Source organism: Megascapheus bottae, chromosome 6, assembly GCF_031878675.1.
Source record: "Megascapheus bottae isolate mThoBot1 chromosome 6, mThoBot2.hap1, whole genome shotgun sequence".
NCBI lineage: Eukaryota > Metazoa > Chordata > Mammalia > Rodentia > Geomyidae > Megascapheus > Megascapheus bottae.
This window is the reverse complement of record NC_143514.1, coordinates 69527770-69550396: the sequence shown is the minus strand read 5'-3', so window position 1 is coordinate 69550396 and position 22627 is coordinate 69527770. Positions and strand designations below refer to the sequence as shown.

At 41.3% G+C, this 22627-nt stretch overlaps 1 protein-coding gene across 1 annotated transcript in view; it reads left to right on the top strand.

The window, feature by feature from the left end:
• The window catches only part of Maco1 (macoilin 1), a 63776-nt gene that overhangs the window by 28818 nt on the left and 12331 nt on the right, over positions 1-22627 (top strand). Inside the window, exon 6 of the mRNA XM_090335535.1 lies at positions 1889-2390. Coding sequence (XP_090191661.1) covers positions 1889-2390 — 502 coding nt within the window. The remainder of the gene's footprint in view (positions 1-1888; positions 2391-22627) is intronic.

Genomic DNA, 22627 nt, shown 5'->3' with positions numbered 1-22627 from the left:
TAGATTGTGGATAAGGTTTTGTTAACTATACTCTGATGGCATCTGCTTCGAAATGTGTTATTTTTTTATTCTATTCATTTTCTAAGTGTTTATTTCATATTTTCATTTATTTGGTACTTCGTTACTACAAAATTCAAAAAATATTTTTTTTTTGTTTTTTGAGTTTTTTTTGGCAGTCTCGGGGCCTGAACTCAGGGCCTGGGTACTGTCCTCAGACACTTTTTGCTCAGACTAGCACTTGGTGCCATTTTAGCCATAGTACTACTTGAAGCTTTTTCTGTGTGTGTGGTTCTGAGGAACTGAACCCAAGGCTTCACGCATGCTAGGCAAGCTTGCTACCACTAGGCCACACTCCCAGCCAGTAACTGAATTTTTAATTAATAAGCCAAGAACCAAAGTATAAAGAAGATAGAGATGTGAACCTGTAGAACTGATTTCTAAGTTGTAAGTCAGAAGTATTTTGAATACAGCAAAGACAAATAGGGCTGATTATCCTGTTTCATATAATGTGATATAGATTTTAAATTGAACCATTTCTAATAACACTTCTCACATAGCTATTCAGTCAATAAATAAAGATGAATTGACAGCAATATTAATTTTCTTGGCTTGGGTGTTAGAAGTATGCCTAATATCCCAGCTGTGTTTTTAGTTACTATATGTTAAAATATTTTTCTTTGAACTTATGTAAAAAAAAAATGTCTCTCTTGGGCCGGGAGTTTGGCCTAGTGGCAAAAAATAAAATAAAATAAAATAATAAAATCTCTCAAATAGACATGAACAAATTGGAATGTATAGATTTGATACAGAAATTTATTTACTAGAGATTTAACTTTGGGCCTCATACTGGCTAGGCAGGTCTCTACTACTTGAGCCACATCTCCAGCCCAGAAAATTCTTTATAAGTGGCCTAGTATATGGTGCAGACTTCTTACTATTTTAGCACTGAAGTCAAGAGGGGTAGATAGCCTTTGTCCTGAAATCACACCTCTTGTTTCATTTAACCTTTTTGTTTCCAGTAAAATGATCAGTAGTTTGTTTTATCTAGTTATCTTTTTTTTTTCCTGATATAGGGTTTGAACTCAGGGCCTGGCGCTGTCCCTCAACTTTTTTGCTCAAGGTTAGCACCCTACCACTTGAGCCACAGAGCCACTTCAGCTTTTTCTGTGATTAGTTGGAGATAAGAATCTCAGACTTTTCTGCTGGGGCTGTCTTTCAACTGTGATTTTTTTTTTTTTTTTTTTTTTTTTTTTTTTTTTGCCAGTCCTGGGCTTGAGCTCAGGGCCTGAGCACTGTCCTTGGACTTTCTCAAGGCTAGAGCTCCACCACTTGAGCCTCAGCACCACTTCCAGCTTTTTTTCTATGTATGTGGTGCTGAGGAAGCAAACCCAGGTCTTCGTGCATGCTAGGCAAACATTCTACCTCTAGGCCAAATTCCCAGCCCCTCAACTGTGATCTTCAGATCTCAGCCTCCTGAGTAGCTAGGATTACAGGCATGAGCCACTTGGCAATCCTTGTTATCTTTGAAAAGTTCAGAGAATAACTTGACTTTGTCTGTTCATCAAAATGATAGACAAATTTGATTTGATTGATGTAAATATGACTTAATTATAAAATTCTAACCTTGTTTTAAGGTCAAACCCTTAATAATTCGGTATTCATAAATGATGATTTTCTAAAATGCAGATTCCCAAATGTATTTAGATTTGCTTCTTGAAGTTAGCATAATGTATGATAACTATTGCTTCTAAATGAATTCACAAATTAATGTAGTAAATTACTAAGCCAAGCTAATACAGTTTTGTTGAGTAATTGCAATCTTAAGTCTTTGAAACTAAACATTCCGGTGTGGGTTGTTTTGTTTGTCGGCTTGTTTTTGGTATTGTAGCAGCCAAAGGATTCCCTGATATGGATTCCTCGATCCTTATACATCACAACGGAGGCATCTCAGCCAACAAAAAACTGTCCACAACTTTGCCAGAGATAGAATATCGAGAAAAAGGGAAAGAAAAGGACAAGGATGCCAAAAAACACAACATTGGAATAAATAACAACAATATTCTACAACCTGTAGACTCTAAAATACAAGAAATTGAGTATATGGAAAACCATATCAATAGTAAAAGATTAAATAATGATCTTGTGGGAAGTACAGAAAATCTTTTAAAAGAGGACTCATGCACTGCTTCCTCAAAAAATTACAAAAATGCCAGTGGAGTTGTGAACTCCTCTCCTCGAAGTCACAGTGCTACAAATGGAAGCATCCCTTCCTCCTCTAGTAAAAACGAGAAGAAGCAGAAGTGCACCAGCAAGAGCCCAAGTGCACACAAGGACTTAATGGAAAACTGTATTCCTAATAACCAGCTAAGCAAACCAGATGCATTGGTAAGGTAAGTGTGCATGCTGTGTCCTTCCCAGTCTTTCCAGAAAACTCAACATGCTTGGAAAGCAAACCCGCCCCCCTAGAGCCCTGTTGGAATAGTCTGTGATCAGATGTTGTGACTGGTGCCATTTTGGTGTTGAATTGACCTGGGTTTGTTGGCCACGCTGTATCATTGTCTTGAAGCAATGATTTAGCTTTTTCTGGTGTTCTGTGTAAGAGGTAATGGTGATCTCTTTCCACATATAACAGATTCACATGTGGCCTGATTCTTTACGTGTGTGCACTTGTCCTTTCATGTTTGCATATCCAAAGTTCTTTTGGCAAACATACAGGAAGAGTTTGTGCCCTGTCATGCAAATCTCCTTATTTGCTAAACAGATGCAGATGGTGGGGAGTGAGTAAGTTGTCTTTGTCACTAGTCTTTGTCTTTGTCACCTTGCACTTGTTTTTGTTTATTTTGTTTCTTTTCCTGTGGTCAGAATGTGAATTACCTGTGATAACCCTGGGAAAGTTCAGTTTGGAAAGTAATTTCTTTCTAAAAATTCCATGGACAAAACAGGGTTGTAAACGTTGATATCAGTAAGAAATACTCCTTTTTTATCTTTAATTAAAAGAATAATGTTGTTGTATCATGCTGACTTAGACTTGATCTTGCTGAGTTATATAAAACTTAAATGTTAGGCAAGCAGATATTGTAGTCTTTACCTCAGGTATTTATTCCGGAAGTAGATGTGAACTTGACATAGGTAACTTGAGGGCAGTTGTAACTCCTCTGATTTATAAATCAATCTTATATCCCATTTACTTTGGCTCACACCAAAACCGAGGACAATTTGAGGAAGGAGAGTTTCTAGCATTATAAATGGTATACAAGCTGGATTGCCATTGGCTTACACTTACAAGTCTAGCTGCTGAGGAGACTGAATTCTGGGAGTTACAGAATTCAACCCGAGCACACAAATCAGCAAAAGTTAACCAGAAAAATCCCAAAGTGGAGACATAGCTCAAGAACACCAGCCCTGAGTATAAGAGCTGAGCAAAGCCCTGAATTCAAGTCTCCATACTGACACAAAATGAATTCTTTTATTAAAGCATTTATTAACATTGATTTTTACATCACATTTCAAATGTCATGTGTAACAAACAAGTATTTAAGAAGGGAATCTCTGTATACAATCACTGGCAGTTAGGTTTTAGAACATAATTAAAATTAAGCATTAATCTATGGAATAAAACATTATGTCTATAGAGTATATACCTCTAATAGATTTTTATGTCTATGTAGTTATGTTTATATCTCCAAGACCATGTCCATAACATTGGGTATCCAAATATTGGTCATCGCTCTTGTGCAGTTTGGATCTACTCTCCACATATTAAGGATACCATGCGCCTTTTATTCTTTAGTCTTGACTTATCTCAACATGATTCACTCTAGCTTTATCCACTTCCCACCGAATGCCATTATTTTATCTTGTCGTTTTCAATGTTTTGATTGGCAGCTGGATTAAGGAGAGCGTCTTTCTGTTCTGTGCCTGGCAGCAGAAGTCTCATAGTGCACATGAACTTTTGGAAGCATGCTGTTGCTGACGCAGGACAGCAGCCACATTGTTAGGACATTTTTCCCATTCATGTTGTTGATGCCTGTGATCCTAACTGTTCCTGAGGCTGAGATCTGAGGATTGCGATTTGAACCCAGCCTGGGTAGGAAAGTCCATAAAACTCTTTATTTCCAATTAACCATCCCTGAATGGGAAGTGGAGCAGTGGCTCGAGTGGTAGAGAGCTAGCCTTGAGCACAAATAGTCTCAGGGACAGTGGCTCGGCCCTGAGTTCAAGCCCCAAGACATGTCAGAATAACAGTTAAGCCAAAACAGCTTTCCTCTGATGGTGGTTGCTGAGAGAGCAGTCTGGGCGCTAGTCCTGGTGCTGATTAGCTGTACTGCTGTCTCTGTCCTCAGTAGAGAAAGCCCTGTAGGCTGCAGATCATAACCATTTTACAGAACAATTTGCTGCAAATACATAGAGAATATTATATCTGAGTAGTTTTATTTGCTTGCATGGGACTAGTTTCAATTCTAATATAAAAATTGAAGGATGAGGGCCGGGAGTTTGGCCTAGTGGTAGAGTGCTTGCCTAGCATGCACGAAGACCCAGGTTCGATTCCTCGGTACCACATGCATAGAAAAAAGCTAGAAGTGGTGCTGAGGCTCAAGTGGTATAGCACTAGCCTTGAGAAAGTCCAAGGACAATGCTCAAGCCCAGGACTGGCTAAAAAAAAAAAATATTGAAGGATGATCTAATTATATAACAAGGGGGAGAATTTTAGTTTGCTGAGCATCCATTTATATAGTGGAATTTTAATACCAGTATTATAAAATTATACTTTTTATTTTTGTCAGCTGTGGGGCTTGCACTCTGGGCCTGGGTGCTGTCCCTGAGCTCTTCAGCTCAAGGTTACCCCTTGAGCCATAGTGCCACTTCTGGTTTTCTAGTGTTTAATTGGAGATAAGAATCTCACAGACTTCCTTGTCCAGGCTAGGCTGGCTATGAACCTTGATCCTCAGGTCTCGGCCTCCTCAGTAGCTAGGATTACAGGTGTGAGCCACCACAGCCAGCCTCAAAATTATACTTTTAAGCCATAATAATCCCCTGAACAACAATTAGAGGTATTTAGCTGAGCACATATACAGCTTGGTTGAAGGAGGCCTTATTTCCCTTCCTCTCGCCCTTGCCTGTCTCTTCTGTTTCCTCTTGTTTGATTGCATGTGTGTTTCAGTGCTAATAAGACTGAGGGATATAGATCTAATCTGTTTGGTTTGTTTGTCCTCTGTAGATGCAAGAGGGCCTGGACCCTGTAGTCTCTTAAGGCTCCTTCTAATGTCATTGTGCAGGATACCCCTTGGCTTCTGCAGACACTCTAGAGGTGTAAGCAGTTCCAATCTGGCTGTCACTTTCACAGGGCTGCTTCCAACTGCTTTTTCAAATGTTAAAGAAAAAGTTGAAAACCAGCACTGTATTAATTCATTAGCAGTTGGCTACAGCAGTAATAGATTACTAAAACATTCTCTAGGTCTGTCTGGCTCATTACCATGATTGGTTGAGAATTGCTACTTTTGAAAAAACAGTTCACTGACATTTGAAGGAAACATTTAATTACTAGTCCACTACTTTCAAGGAAAATCATGTCGATTTCTGTAGCTGTCCAGAAAATCTTTGATGGCATTCTCTGGGAGGCTGCCTATAGATAGTCCTGCAGGTCTTTTCTGAAGCTCTTGGAGCTTTGATGGATGTGCCCTAGGATGCCGTTTCCCATAGGTTAGCAAACACAGCAGCACACAGGTCAAATTTGGCCTCATGCCTGGTTTTGTAAATGAAATTTTTGTTGGACTATAGCCACTCTCATCCATTTACATACTGTCATTGAATCCTTTCATGCCATGGCAGCAGAGTTGAGTAGCCAGGACGGAGACTGTGTCCTGTGTACAGCCAGAACTATTTACTTTCTGGCCCTGTTTAAACAAAGTATGCTGACCCTGCTTATATAGTGCTTGCTTGTTTTGAAGACCTTTCACCCGAGTGGATTGTAAACTCTAGAGCCCAGAACCAGAATCAATTCATTTTTATGTCTGTAGAAATGGAGGACTTGGTGTTTGTGAAATAAATGAATGAACAAGCTATAAATCTCTCAGGAAATGCAGACAGTGTTGAGAAGGTGACAGACTGCTGAGGTAAAGAAGTCTGGGGGTAGGCGGAGAACTGGGGAGTAGTAAGTATTGCCTATAGGCAACTCTGCAAGATAGAGCTTGCCTAAAGCCCGTCCAAATGCCTCATACTTACAAAATGACCTTATTTCTTTTAGCTTTGTGTTACAGATTCTTTACCTAAATGTATTTAAAAACAGAGATACAATGTTGGTCGCCAAAAATGTTCTTATTCCTAACATGGCAAAAATCCTAGACAAAAAAAAGGGAAGGGATGAAGATAATCATTTATTTTAACTAAGAAAGGAATAATTATTAGAAAGGAATAATGTATATTTGAGTAAGGCTTGTTTAAACTTTTTTTTCCTATACTAGGGATTGAACTGATAGACTCACATATGCCAGGCCTATCCACTTGAGCTTTGCCAAGACAAATTTGTTTTTTTCCAGTGGTAAATTTTAAAATATTTTCCAGCAAGGTGCTGGTGACTCATACCTGTAATCCTAACTACTTAGGAGGCTGGGATCTGAGGATCACAGTTCAAAGCCAGCCCAGACACTAAAGTCCATGACAACCCCAATCTCCATTTAACCACTAGAAAACCAGAACTGGTATTGTGGAACCAGGGGTAGGGCAGTAGCCTTGAGCTGAAGAGCTCAGGGACAGCACCCAGGTCCAGAGTTCAAGCCCCATGACTGACAAAAAAAGGAAGAGAAAAAAGAATACACATTTAAAATCCCTGCTGGGTGCAGGAGGCTGCAATCTGGAGGGTTGAAGTTTGAAGCCAATATGAACAGAAGTATCTAGGAGTTTCCCTCTACAAATTAACCAACAAAAAGCTAAACGTGAAGTGTGGTTCAAACAGTAGAGCACCAGTTGAGCCAGAGGTAGGCTTTGACATCAGTATTTATTAAATAAATATTTCTGTGAGGCTTGGTAGCTCTTTTCTTCTTCAGGTTGAATAAGGCAGAATGTTGATCCATTCATTTCTACTGAAGGAAGCTTGGTTGAGAGGCAAATGATAAAGAATATTTTTGTACATTTTTTATTAGTTGTATAGGAAATTTCATTGTTACATTGCCACATATTTACAATAATGTCTAATCAATCACTGTCCTTCCTACCTCCGATCTTTTCATATTCTTAGTTGCCATCATACATTATCATCCTTGATGAGGTTTCTGTTGAAATCTGGCCCAGCTCATTTTTAAATTTTTTTATTGTTAAGAGCTCCATGTGCATTTTGAATAGCATTATTATTATTATTATTATTATTATTATTATTGACACTAGAGTTGGAACTCAGGACCTGGCATTTGCTAGTCAGTTGCTGTACCACTGAGCCACACCTCTAGTCTTTTTACATTAGTTATTTTTAGGTTGGGGCTCTCTTCCTGTTTTTTTTGCTCATCTGTCCTGTGATCTGCCTACTTTAGGTTTCCCATAGCTGCTGGAATGACGAGCACATACCACTGGGTCCACCTTTCTTCCATAGAGATGTTCCATGTGGACTGGACTTGAACTCAGTCCTCCAGTTCTTAGCCTCCCAAGTAGTTAGGATTATAGTCATGAGCCACAGTGCCCAGCCTATATATTTTTTTATTTCAGGGTCTCACACTCTAGCTCAGACTAGCTTTGAACCTGCAGTCCTCCTGCTTCAGCCTCTCTGGTGCTGGGATTACAGGCATGACCAGGATTTAAATTCAGCCACATTTCTAGCCTCACTTTTTACTAGTTATTTTGGAAATACTATCTCACAGACATTTCTGCCTGGGGTAGGCTTTGGATTGGGAACTTGGATATCTCGGCTTCTTTTTTTTTTCCCTTGAACTCAGGGCACTGTCCTTGAGCTTTCTCAAGGCTAGCACTCTACCACTTGAGCCCCAGCACCACTTCTGGCTTTTTCTGTGTATGTGGGTTGAGGAATCAAACTCAGGGCTTCGTGTATGCTAGGCAAGCCCACTCTACTACTAGGCCATCTCCCAACTCCTCAGCTTCTTGAGTTAGCTAATAGGCAAGAGCCACCAGCACCGGGATTGAGTAAGTCTTTTATACGGAGTTTTTTTGTAAATATTTCTTTCAGTCTAAGGTTTGTGTTCATCTTTTTCCCCCCTTCCCCCCGTCCCCCCCCCCCCCCCCCCGGGTCATGGGTCCCTGAGCTCTTTAGCTCAAGGCTACTGCCCTACTACTGAGCCTGGGCGTTATAGCTCAAGACTACCACCCTACCCTTGAGCCACAGCCCTACGTCCCGTTTTTTAGGGATTAATTGGAGCTAAGAGTCTCAGGTCCTTTTGTGCCCGGGCTGGCTTTGATCCTGATCTTTAGTTCTCAGCCTCCTGAGATTACAGGCACGAGCCACCACTTTCCACTGTGTTAATCTTTGGCAATCTTACATTTGAAAGTAGTTCAGTTTCCAATTTCTTTCTTTTCTGTAGACTTGTATGTGTAGTTTTGTGTCCTTTTTTCCTTAAATTGTATCAAAATCATGTTCCCAGTTAGCCTCATCCTCATTGCCCTCAGGTGTGGAATATTCCAAAGCAGAGCTGTGTGCTCATCAGCAGTCTTTAAGATTAGCAAGTCGGGGGATGACACAGAACTGTCACTGTCCTGGAGTTCAAGGCCTGCAGGTTGAGAGGTCAGCAGTTTTCTTTGCAAAGTTCCTTCAAGTACAACCTAAGACCGAGGGTTCTGGTTAGTGATCGTTAGTTGTTTTAGTTTCCTGGTTAAGGGAAAGATTCAGAACTCTGAGCTAACAAAATGTAAAGTGATCCATATTCTGTAGTTATTCCATATTCCTACTGCTCTTTGTGTATCCAAAACAGAAGATTCATTTTAGTGCTTATTTTAATTGATTGATTAGATTGATCAAGAAAGAGTCCCACTGGCTAACCCAGATTGATCTGGAAGTCACTATGGAACAGCCTACCTTAAAGTCCAGATTTTTCTGCCTCAGCTTCCTGAGTGCTGAGATTACAGCTACGTACCACCATAGTTTAATGGTTTTTTGTTTTGTTTTTGTTTTCTAATATAATGACAACTTGTTAAAGTGGTTGAATTATATCCAGTGTGAGGAGTCACTGGAAGAAGTAAGTCTCCAATTTGTAGAATCCTAATTTGTTTTCTTTTTGCCAGTCCTGGGGCTTGAATTCAGGGCCTGGGCACTGTTTCTGAGCTTTTTTTTGCTCAAGGTTAACACTATACCACTTGGATACAGTACACACACTTCTGGCTTTTTCTGAGTAGTTTATGGAGATAAGCATCTTAGGACTTTTCTACCCAGGCCTGCTTTAATTTTTTTTTTAATTGTATAGAGGAGTTACAGTTACATTTGTAAGGCATTGAGTATATTACTTTTTTTTTTTTTTTTGGTCGGTTGTGGGGCTTGAACTCTTGGCCTTGGTGCTGTTCCAGAGCTCTTCAGCTCCAGCCTACCACTCTACTACTTGAATCACAGCCAGCCACTTCCACTTTTCTGGTTTATTGGAGATAAGAGTCTTACAGATTTTTGGGGCAGGGAGTTTGGCCTAGTGAGTGCCTGCCAAGCATGCACAAAGACCTAGGTTCGATTCCTCAGTACCACATACACAGAAAAAAAAAGCTGGAAGTGGTGGTGTGGCTCAAGTGGTAGAGCTCTATCCCTGAGAAAAGTGCAAGGATAGTGCTCAGGCCCTGAGTTCAAGCCCCATAACTGGCAATAAATAAATAAATAAATAAATAAATAAATAAATAAATAAATAAATATCTCACAGACTTTTGTGCCAGGGCTGGCTTTGAACTGCACTCCTTAGATTTCAGCCCCCTGAGTAGCTAGGATTACAGGCATGAGCCACAGGTGCCCAGCAGTATATTACTTGTTGAACATTTTTATCCCTTCCCATGTTTTTCTCCTGCATTCCCTTCCCCCAAAAGATCTATCAACTTGCTTTATTTTTCTGTTTTTATATTTTTGTTTTGTGTTAATGCACATACAGCTAGAAGCAGTTTGATGTTTTTGCTCTTGGTGCTAAAATCTACAGAGGAAATACTTGAGTTTCAGAAATTATAAATTATTTACTTTCCTTTCTACTAGAGAAATGTCTTAAGTGCTTTAAAAATCTTTACTCTTGCCAAAGTTACAAGGGTATACTTAACTGTAATAAATTAGTAGAAGGACCAGCAGCTGTGTGCACTTACACACGCTTACAGTAGTTCAGAAAAGCCAACCCTGGTGGAGGGGTATTTGAAGTTAGTCTGGTGCAGATAGGTTAGAGCATGAGATTTCACCCCTTGTTTATTTTCTTTCTTTTCTTTTTTTTTTCTTTGTTGTTGTTGTTATGGGGCTTTAACTCTAGGCCTGGGCACTATCCCTAAGCACTTCAGCTCAAAGCTAGTGCTCTACCACTTGAACCACAGCGCCACTTCTGGTTTTCTGGTGGTTGATTGGAGATGAGTCTTATGGACCTTAGTGTTTGGGTTGGCTTTGAACCTTGATCCTCAGATCTCAGCCTCCTAAGTAGCTAGGATTACAGCATAATCCCAACCCACTTAGAGGTTTTGAAGGTGTGGAAGACTAAAGAGCTTGGGGGGTGGGAGGGTACATGTGTGCCACTCCTGGAGTGTTAATTCATGGTCACAGCACTGTCCCTGAGCTTTTGTGCTCAAGGTTAATACTCTACAACTTTGAGCCACAGCTCTATTTCTGGCATTAATTGGAGATAAGAGTTTCATGGACTTTCCTGCACAGGCTAGCTTTCAACCACCATCCTCTGATCTCAACCTGAGTAGCTAGGATTACAGGCATGAGCAGCCAGTCAGTGCCCAACAAAAGAGCTTTTTCTTACCAGGAAAGTAGAAATTTGCATAACATTGTAATAAACTCAAAACTCTTTTTTTTTTTTTTTTTTTGCCAGTCCTGGGCTTGAGCTCAGGGCCTGAACACTGTCCTTGGACTTTCTCAAGGCTAGAGCTCTACCACTTGAGCCTCAGCACCACTTCCCGCTTTTTTCTATGTATGTGGTACCGAGGAATCGAACCCGGGTCTTCGTGCATGCTAGGCAAGCACTTTAACCACTAGGCCAAACTCCCAGCCCATAAACTCAAAACTCTTTTATTCCTTTCTAAACTTCTAGAGTATTTGGGCACACTAAAATATAATTACTTAGAACTTAGTTTTCTCTTGGGATTGGTGGTATATTTATTGGCTTGAAAGCTAGAGGGTAAGGCAAAAAAAAGAAAAAAGGAGAAAATATATATCGGCTCACTCATTTAATACTGAAGAGTGTTTAGCTTGAACGCCTATCTGGGAAATGACTTTCACAGCCAGATCAGTGTCTTAATAGAATTTTTCTTTTCTTTTTCTTTATTTATTTTGTCAGTCCTGGGGCTTGGACTCAGGGCCTGAGCACTGTCCATGGGCTTTCTTCAAGACTAGAACTCTACCTCTTGAGCCACAGTACCATTTCCGGCTTCTGTGTATGTGGTACCAAGGAGGCAAGCACTCTATCATTACACCACATTCCCAGCCCCAGAAATACTTTTTGAGCGAATACACTTGTAAAACATGATTTCTAAATAAGCTATATAATGTTCTAGTTTATCAATGAGTACGTTGAGAAGTATTTGTTTTTATTTTATTTATTTTATTTTATTTATTTATTTATTTTTTTTTTGCCAGTCCTGGGCTTGAGCTCAGGGCCTGAGCACTGTCCTTGGACTTTCTCAAGGCTAGCACTCTATCACTTGAGCCTCAGCACCACTTCTGGCTTTTTTCTATGTATGTGGTACCGAGGAATCGAACCTGGGGCTTTGTGCATGCTAGGCACGCGCACTCAACCACTAAGCCAAACTCCCAGCCCCAAGCATTTGTTTTTAATACTCTGTAATGTAGTTAGTGTTTTATGATATGAGAGTTCCTAGTATCATCGCCCTTCATTAGCCCGTATAAACTTTGCATTTATATATTATGACCCTAGCTTTCTTTCAAAAAGGTGAAGATAATGACTGTTAAAATAGTAGCCAGCTTTCCCCTTTGACTAGAACTTGTTGGTGACAATGATTGATTTAGCTAGCCATTCAGACTTTGATACTCCTGTAATCTTTCTTCCTCCCTTCCTCCCCTTCTCCTCTCTTCCCCTCCTCTCTTCTTCCCCTCCTCCCCTCCTCCCCTCCTCCCTTCCTCCTTTCCTCCTTTCCTTCTTTCCTTCTTTGCTCCTTTCCTCTTCCCTTTCTTTCTTTCTCTCTTTCGTCCTGTCAGTTGTAGGGCTTGAACTCTGGGCCTGGGTGCTATCCTTGAACTCTTCAGCTCAAGGCTAGTACTCTACCACCTTGAGCCACAGCACCACTTCCAGTTTCCTGGTGGTTAATTGGAGATAAGAGTCACATGGAATTTTGTGCCCCGGCTGTCTTTGAATCATAGTCCTCAGATCTCAGCCTCCTGAGTAGTTAGGATTACAGGCATGAGCCACCAACACCCAGTTCTGAGGTCTTATATATACAAGGATTTCTGGTTATTGTGTAACTTCTAACTTTCTGAAGGCTCTTTGGTGTGTGTGCCCTTGCTGCTTGGGATAATTATAATACTTCCTATTAGTCATGTACCCAAATTATAAGATGTCCACATACAATTTAAAATGATGTATCTATTGAAAAGATAGATCATGGTCCTAGATACTAATTTTTAATTGCCATTGGATTCTGAATGATTCCGTGTTAGTAACTGTGAAACAGATGTAGTGGAAAGAGAGCCAAAAGAAGCCCTTATTTTGTAATCTTAGAAAAGCAAGAAGGAAATCTAGGGGTGAATGTTCTTTATTGGGAGAACAAAAAGACCCCTTGTTGCTTATAGGAAACCAGACCTGACTCGGGATTTGGAGTAGGTAAAGTCAGCTCCAATTTCTGGAGGTAAGGAAATAAGTTGCTGGATCAAGCTATTCTAAAAAGTGAGGTAGCTGGAAATTCCAGCTCAGTAGTTGGAAATTGTGGGGGCGAAGCAGGATTAGGATCTAAAGCTTAAGGCCTGTCTTCTGGAAGGATGCAAGGAGAGTAATCAGTTCAGAAACTAAAGCCTCTGGGGCTCAGGGGAGGGGGCTTTTAGGACCAGTTCACTTCCCTCAAGTACTTAAAGGACCCAAAATGGGAAATCATAAAAATAAAAGATACTCCTAAAGGTTGAAGTCTTTCTTAAAAGAAGATAATGGACGGGCCTGGAATTTAGCCTAGTGGTAGAGTGCTTGCCTAGCATGCATGAAGACCCAGGTTCGATTCCTCTGTACCACATACATAGCAAAATGCCAGAAATGGTGCTGTGGCTCAAGTGGTAGAGCTCTAGCCTTGAGAAAGCACAAGGACAGTGCCCAGGCACCGAGTTCAAGGCCTAGGACTGGCAAAAAAAACAAAAACAAAAGAAGGTAATGGAAAGAACCCAATCTTGATTGCTATAGGGGAGAGAGTAACAAAACAGTTTATATTGTATGAACCACTAAAATCATGGGTAGAGGTACTCCTTAGGAACACAGTGAATACTTGACATATATAGCAAATGGTCAGTTGTAGTTTGTAGAGCACATTTACTTCCTGAATTTTACTTTCTGAATTTTTGCAGCAGTCTAATTGTGACCATAACACAGTGTAAGCTCAATGAGGCAGAAGCTACCTTTTCCCATGTGTGTCATGGTACACAGCGTTGGCACAGCAGATACTTAATAGATGCCTATTGAATGAATGGCAGTTATTTTTCTGTAGGGAAACCAACCATCGGAGGAGATACTGGGGATCAGTAATTTCTACATAGTGCGATTCAAAAGGCTTTTGATGTTAGAAAACCTAAATATATAGATTGAACCAAGAACCAGATATGCAGAATCAGTTTGTTGCTTTTGAAGAGGTTAACTGGTTGTTGTTTTATTTATTTTTATTTTTATTTTTATTTTTTTTCCAGTCCTGGGCTTGAGCTCAGGGCCTGAGCACTGTCCTTGGACTTTCTCAAGGCTAGAGCTCTACCACTTGAGCCTCAGCACCACTTCGGCTTTTTTCTATGTATGTGGTACCGAGGAATTGAACCCGGGTCTTCGTGCATGCTAGGCAAGCACTTTAACCACTAGGCCAAACTCCTGCCCTTGTTGTTTTATTTTAATAGAGTTTCCATTCCAAACCACTTTCCTTGGTATTTCCTGGGAAGTCTTAGCGTTCAGCCCTCTGTCAGTACTTTTTACCAAGGCTTTATTTACTTTTACTAAGACAAGGAACTATGGAAATGGAGACACAGCTGTCAAACAGTTTTCTCTGGCAGTATATTGGTTGTGCTCCAGGGCCAGTGAATTTAGGGACAAGTCACCTGTCATCCAAAAATGTGGGTCTGGCTGTCTATTTCTGTTAGCCTTGACCATCTTGGTGATAGCTAGAGAGCTCAGAGCACCTCATTGCTTTTCTACTCTTGTGTGTATGGGTGTGGGGGGGAGTGACTAGTGCGGGAGCTCTAGTCAGTTCTAGGGCTTGAACTCAGGACTTAAACACTGTCTTTAAGCTTAATGAGCTTAAGGCTCATTCATGCTCTACCACTTGAGCCTCCCGAGTAGCTAGTTTATAGCTTACCGTTTTTCTCTTTTCTCCAAGGAACTATATTGGAGGAAGTAGATTATCCAGGTGAGGAAATAGATTATCTCAGTGCTAGAACAGGAATGGTGTATTTGCTTGTTCTTGTTTGCATTAGAATATATTTGCCTGTGTGTCAGGAATCATTTGCAGAAGAAAAAATAAATCTGATTTTAGTAGGCGGAGATCTGGGCTTTGAGGAGTTCACCCTGCTGCTTTCCATACGGTGGTGTTCAGCATTCGCTGCCTTCATTCCAGCTACGGCTAGACAGTGACTTGCTGACCCCTTGAATGATGGCTACCGAAACAGTCCTTTCTGCCTCTACTGAGTGTGTAATAAATGATTTGAAATGGCATTATTTCTAGCTGAAAAGCAAAAATATGTGAGATTTTAGAATGACGACTATGAAAATTAGACAATTAAGGGACAGGGAGCATGGTAGAGTGATAGAGTGTTTGCCTAACATGCATGAAACCCTGGGTTTGATTCCTTGATACCACATACACAGAAAAAGCAGAAAAAGCTGGAAATGGGGTTGTGGCTCAAGTGGTAGAGCATTTGGACAGAGCCCAGAGCCCTACCACTTGAGCCACAGCACCACTTCCGTCTTTTTCAATGTATGTAGTACCAAGGAATCGAACCCCGGTTTTTGTGCCTGCTAGGCAAGCACTCTACCACTAGGCCAAACTCCCAGCCCTGGTTTTATATTTAAATGGGTACTTTGTGAGTTGAACATCACATGCCATTTTAGAAACTAAGCACAGATGAATGGAATGTCTCTATATCCAGATGACCAGACAGGATGGTGATTTTGCTATATAGCTAACTTATACAACAACCTGTAAGTTACTAGAGGTCCATTTAAGGAACATTGTAAGGTTAGATTCAGAGAACATTTCTATCAAAACAATAGTTTCTAGAGAGACCAAAAGTTTGACAAGGAAAAAGCCAGAAACGATGCTGTAAAGCTCTAGGGCTCAGCAGGGCAACCTGTAATCCTAGCTATTGAGGAGGCTGAGATCTGAGAATTAAGGTTCAAAGCCAGCCTGGGCCCAAAAGGACCTGGGACTCTTATCTCCAGTTAATCTCTAGAAAATGGGAAGGAAGGCTTGGCTCATGTGGCCATGACCCACAAAAACAAACAAACAAATAAGCTCTAGGGCCCAAGGAGAAAGCCCAAGGGCAACACTCAAGCTCTGGGACTGGGGTGGGGGGAGGAATGAATATATATAGAGATATATATGTATATATATGCATATATACATATACATACATACATACATACATACATACATACATACATACATATATACATATATATTTGGGGCCAGGAGTTTGGCTAGTGGTAGAGTGCTTGCCTAGCATGCACAAAGACCCAGGTTCGAGTCCTCGGTACCACATACATAGGGGGGAAAAAAAAGCCAGAAGTGGTGCCGCGGCTCAAGTAATAGAACTCTAACCTTGAGAAATCAGCCCAAGGACAACACTCAGGACCTGAGTTCAAGCCAGAAACTACTTGTTCAAGACAAAGAACTACTGTGTTTAATTCTGAGTCAGAGCCTCTGCTGGCACATGATATGGTGAGATTTCCAGCTAAGGGAATAGAGGTGGATTCCATGTAGGGGAGATAACCCCAGAGAAAGGGAACCCTGTGTTCTTCCATGCTTCTCATGCTCTCATTTACATACTAACCCTTTGGATACTTTGCCAGCTGGTGTTAGGCTTATTTTAGTCTTGTAAATCCCTTGGGGACCTCTTTGACCTTTTTTTTCTGGCCTACTGGGACTCTCAGGATTAAAATAAGTTTTTCTGGGGTTTTTTGGTTTGTTTGTTTGTCAGTCCTGGGGCTTGAACTCAGGGCCTGGGCACTTTTTGTTCAAGGCTTGCACTATGCCACTTGAGCCACAACACCACTTCCAGCTTTTTCTGAGTATGTAGTACCAAGGAATCAAACCCAGGACTTTGTCCATGCTAGGTGAGCACTCTACCACTAGGCTATGCTTTCAGCCCTTGTTTTGTTTTTTTAAGAAGAAAATCTCCATCAGATAGATTTTATCTTTCTTGGTGTTCCATTAGACTTAAAACATAAACAATAGCCAGGTGCCAATGGCTAATGCCTGTAATACTAGCTATTTAGGCTAATATCTGAGAATCACGGTTCAAAGCCAGTCCAGGCACTAAAGTCAGTGAGAGTTTTATGTTCAGTTAACTACCAGAAAACTGAAAGTTGCACTGTAGCTAAAGTGGTAGAGTACTAGCCTTGAGCTGAAAAGTTCAGGGACAGCAAGTGTTCAGGCCCAGAGTCCAAGTCTCACCACTGACCAAAAAAGTAAACTGGAAATGATCACCCCCCCACACACACACACTATAGCAAGCACATACATATCCAGACTCATGCAAGAGCAGGACAGACCCAAGAGCATGTGCGGCAAGAGAGGCCAGTGTTCTGTGGTTCGTGTTATTATCATCAGCTTTCAGTACCGTTCCAGACGTATGGGAACTTAAGAGTATAAACTTTTCCAAGTGGCCAGTTAGTTGTTGTGGTGGTAGACTATAGGCCCAGAGTTCAAGTCCCACAACAACAGTAACAACAACAAAAATTGTTATTGGCTGCCTGCCAGTGACTCACACCTGTAATCCTGCTACTCATGAGGCTGAGATCTGAGGATCATGAAGTTAGCCCACATAGGAACATTTGGGAGACTCATATCTAAAGCTGAAAGTGGAGCTGTGGCTTGAGTGGTGGTGGTTCAGTGCTAGCCTTGAGTATAAAAGCTCAGGGACAATGCCTAGGCCCTTGGTTCAAGACCCAGGACCAGTACCCCCAAAAAAGTTCTTGTTATTGGCACTCACCTTTTTATTCATAGCTTTAAAAGTTAAGAATATGGCTCAAATGGTAAAATAGCAGTCATGAGCAGAAAAATCCTATTACTCCCTACCCACCCCCCCACACTAAATATTAGCTCCATATTTTCCCTAAATACCCAGTTATATGCAGTCTTCTAGAATTCTACTTTTTCTGTTTCTGTTTGTATTCCTTTAGGAAAATTCATGTGTTTGCCTTCTGACTAAAAACATAAGGCACAGACCATTCAATCCTTGTCTGTTTTGGAATATTTGTGCCTGGTAAGCAATTGTAGTCACCCGTGGAAGCGTCATTTTGATGTTTCCAAAGCTGTGGTTTGTAGAATGAACTGAGCCCCTTGCAGTCATGTAAGATCCGCCATATACTTAGCATACACTGCTGTAAGTGACCTGTGCTGCCTACCATGTCAGTGTGGGTGACCTCGAAGTGGGAGGGGAAGTTAGTAAGGAGGGTAATTAGTGTTTCTTTTAGGGACAGGGCTTTGATTTATGAGCTTAGCTTTCAGCTGTGTGGTCTCTAAACAAATCTTGACTTGTATGATTAATATATGCCAGGAGACTCTTAATGGAATTAGGTACTTATCAAGATGAAGCTGTTGCTCTTCATTCTTTCTTTGTGCATCTGCCTTCTTCATAAGCAAACACTCTGTCTCTGTCAGCCTGGTCTTTGTAGCAGCCCTGTCTATTCTGAGCATTGAGAAGATGGACACAGTGTGAGGATTAGCGACATGATCCATAAGGATTGGAAGAAGTGTTAGAATACAGTCCCTCTTTCTAAGTTCATAGTACAGTCAGTTCCTGGCTTCTAGGACCTCTAAGTCTTCTTAGAAATCAGATCTGTTACAGAGGATTCAACTCCAGCATAACAAAATGACCCACTCCCTGTTGCCAGATATCTCTTGCCTTAATTACACAACCCTTCTGGAGAGAGGCCTCCATTTTTCAATCCTACCTATTCTTCAAGGCCCATTTTCAAAAACAATAACTATTAAACTCCACTATAACTGTTGGTAATTTTTATTTGTCTATTGATACTTGCTTACACTGGTCATCTTGTATGAGAAACCTTCCTCAGTCACTTGGCTATGTCACTTGTTTCCTCTCAGTGCTAGCAGCAAGGTAAGTTCTAGTCACCAGCTCTTTGGAGTATAGTGGTAATGGGCAAAGCCCTTTAACAGGGTCCACATGTAGCCTGGTGTTCTGGAACGTGGATAGGTGTGACTCTGAGAGCCTTTGGGAGCCTCGTCTCCCCAGGTGAAGTCCTGTCTGGAACAAGGTCTGCCTGTTTCTTATGGAACTTGCTCCCTGGGGAAATTTACTGCCATGGTTCCTGCTCCCTCAGAAACCTTCAGGCTTTATAAAAGCATGAAGTTATTGGCAGTGCCCACCGAAGACCTTTCACCTTCAGTGAAGTCATAGGGCTGGCTGTGGCTGTAATTCCAATCATTCCCCAGAGATGATAACTATAAACACTTAGACACAGTGTCTCCCCACCTTTTCAGATACTTCAATACATCTTTCAAGTAAGCCTGATACTTTATTCTCAGGTGGCCTCCTAGATATTCAAAGATGTTTTTCCTCTTTAACCTTTCTAAAGCTAATGTTTTAAATTCAGCTTTTGGATAGTAGGATGATCGCCCCTTATTAAAATGTAAATCTTTTCCTCTTACAATTAAACAATCACATAGTGATTCTCCTTTGCTGGGTAGGATTAGAGGCGTAGTTAAGATTTGTGATGGGTAAGAGCTCCTCAATTGGGCATATCTGCTTCTACATCCATCTGACGTGGGCATCGAGGAAGTGCTGCTGAAAATGGTCCCCAGCCCTTGACTGTGAAATAGAGAATGTGTTGGGCTTCCCAAGCAGCTAACAAACTTGACTGAATGTTGAGTCTAGCTTTTCATATTACCACTAGAGTGGCTAGAAGGCTGCCTGAACCTAATACAAAACAGTTTAGAATCTAGACTTTATCAGTTGGGAAAAAAATGGACATGTTATTTATAAAAAGTATGGCCTCCAGTTTTGCCATTGGACTCTGTGTCCCAACTAGTGATGCCTTTGAAAAGGAGAAGAATGCAGAATGTGCATTTGCTTTCTCTCTTTGAGTCTTGCTGAAGTTTAGCTAAGAAGAGATCCAAGCTTCTGAGTGAATTTATAGATAGGAATTGCAGTTTAATATGTCATCTAAGTGCCTGTGCATTTGCGCCCCCATCCTGTGTGTTCCCCCAGACCTGTTTCACATTTCTCATTGAATATTGGGTGATTTTTTTTCTTCTGCTTTTTCAATCCTTACATACTGAAATTAGTTTGAACAGTTATGAACTTTCTTCTGCCCCTTTTCTTTCTGTCTACTTGCTTCTAGTTTAAGTTGCAACTATTGATAGTTGAATAAAATCTCATACATATATTTTAAGATTTTGCATTAGCCTCTTTTTTTTTTTTTCTTGTGGGTCATGGGGCTTGAACTGTGGGCCTGGGTGTTATCCCTGAACTCTTCAGCTCCAGGCTATTACACTACCCCATGAGCCACAGCCCCTCTTCCCCTTTTCTAGTGGTTAATTGGAGATAAGAGTCTCAGGGTCTTCAGTGCCTAGGCTGGCTTTGAACTTCAATCCTCAGATCTTAGCCTACTGATAGCTAGGATTACAGGCATGAGCCACCGTGCCCAGCTGTATTAACCTCTTGACACTGTTCAATCAGGACCTCTTGATATTTGACACCAATTATATACCTACATTTTACCTCGAAAGTACTGACCTTCAGCACTGAGAGGTTAAATATATCATTAAGGCAGGTAATAGTTATCTTTTTAACAAATGCTTCCAGCTCAATTTAGTCCCATTCACTAGCTCACATAGTTCTTTTAAAACTCATGGCAGACACCAACACACACACACACACACACACACACACAGGAATAAAAATGGACAGTGTAAAGATAGAGATAATTAGTCTGAGGTGTACTTAAGGTTGGAGTGGCAGAACAAATTGATTCGTTGAGTGTAGAAAGGGAAGAGTGGTGCATGCCAGGAATGATATCCAGGTTCCCAAGTATCATAAATTGAATTGTATGCCCTCAGTTTCATACGTTGTAGTGCTTTCCCCCAGTGCCTCAGAATGTGACCTTATCTGAAAGCAGTTTTTACAGGAATGATGAAATAGAAATGATGTCATTATGGTGGGCTCTAATCTGGTATGACTGCTCCCAGGGGAAAATTTGGAACAAACACCCACAAAGAGATGTGAAGATAAAAGCAAGGATCTAGGTGATGCTGTAGAATCAAAAACACTCAAGAGTCCATCACACTGCCAGCAATACTGGAGAGAATGGGATAGATCCTACTTCCATCTCTTGGAGGAAGCCAATTCTGCTGAAACCTGGGTCTCTCACTTCCAATCTCTAGTACTAGGGCTTGAACTCTGGTTCTGAGCACTGTTTCTGAGCTCTTTTGCTCAAGGCTAGCACTCTACCGCTTTGAGCCACAGCTCCACTTCAGGTTTCCTGGTGGTTAGTTGAAGATGAGTCTCACAGACTTTAGTGCCCAGGCTGGCTTTGAACTGTGATCTTCAGATCTCAGCCTCCTAAGTAACTAGCTGGGATTACAGGCTAAGCCACCACACCTGGCTTGCCCATTGTAAATTTTTAACTGCTCAGAGCTGCTTAGGCTGGGAAAGTGGGGGTTAACTCAGTCAGACTTCACTTTTAGAATGTTGATGATAGCAGTTAGGAAAATTATGAAGCATTTTAGTTCTATGTCTTCTGAGAGTAAGTGTTTTTTTGGGTTTTTTTTGTGCTTTTTGTTGTTTTTTGCCAGTCCTGGGCTTGAGCTCAGGGCCTGAGCCCTGTCCTTGGGCTTTCTCAAGGCTAGAGCGCTACCAATTGAGCCTCAGCACCACTTCCGGCTTTTTCTTTGTATGTGCTACCAAGGAATCGAACCCAGGTCTTGGTGCAAGCTAGGCAGGCACTCTACCACTAGGCCAAACTCCCAGCCCTAAATAGTTGTTTTTGTTTTATTTTTTAAGTAAAAATTTAAAAATAAACAACTGGGTGGGCACTAGTGTCTCATGCTCCTAATCCTAGCTACTCAGAAGGCTGGGATTTGAGGATCTACTTTCCTGTTTGGGCTGGCTTCTAATGGTCAGATCTGAACCATCTGAGTAGCTAGGATTACAGGTATGAAACACGGTATCCTGCATGCACGAAGGATTATTATTTTTAGTTTATGGTAGGAAGATAGAGTAGATTTTAAATGAACCTGGTGTCAGTGGCCCATGCATATAATCATAGGTACTTAGGAGTTTGAGATCTGGGGATCATAATTCAAAGTCAGCCTAGACAGTAAAACCCATGAAAGTCCATGAACTCTTAAGTCCAGTTAACTACGACTTTAAGGGGGGGGAAAGTGACAAGTGTTGCTGTGGCTCAAGTGGTGGAGTGCTAGCCTTGAGCTGAAGAGCTCCAGGGACAGCACTCAGACCCAGAGTTCAAGCCCCATGACTGAGCCCCCCCTAAAAAAAAAAAGCGAAGGGATAGCCCCAGTACTGGTAAGGAAGGGAGAGAGGGAGGGAGGGAGGGAGGGAGGAAAGAAAGAAACTGCACACTGACAAATATTAAGCCTCTGCTGATTGAATTTTATGTTTCTGCTGGGCTGTGGCCCTGTGTGGCTTGGCGGGCAGAGGTGCAGGCCACATTCTCTGCACCCCAAGTGGTACAGCCAAGGTAGTGATCTGAAGAAGCACACCAGCAGCCATCTCTAAGTGGGTCAGGCCTAGAAATCCTAGACCTACCAGAGGCAGCTTCAGAGATTGCCAGCTGATGAGGAAACTGAGGCTTGGATGTCACATATTTTGCTTAGAGACATAGAATCAGCACCAATATTCAGTTTAGAACCTTGATGCCACATCCCTTTACTAGACCATACTAACTCCTGTTCTCGTCCAAAAACTCATCTTTTCTACCAAACATGGAACCCTCCAACTGTGAAATCAACATTTCAGGAAAGGTAAATTACCTAGCAGGTTTCAGCCACAATTCATGGCATACACCTGACAGCATTGACCTGCTTGGGAATATGTCCCTTGGGTACTTCAGATGAATGAGCAACA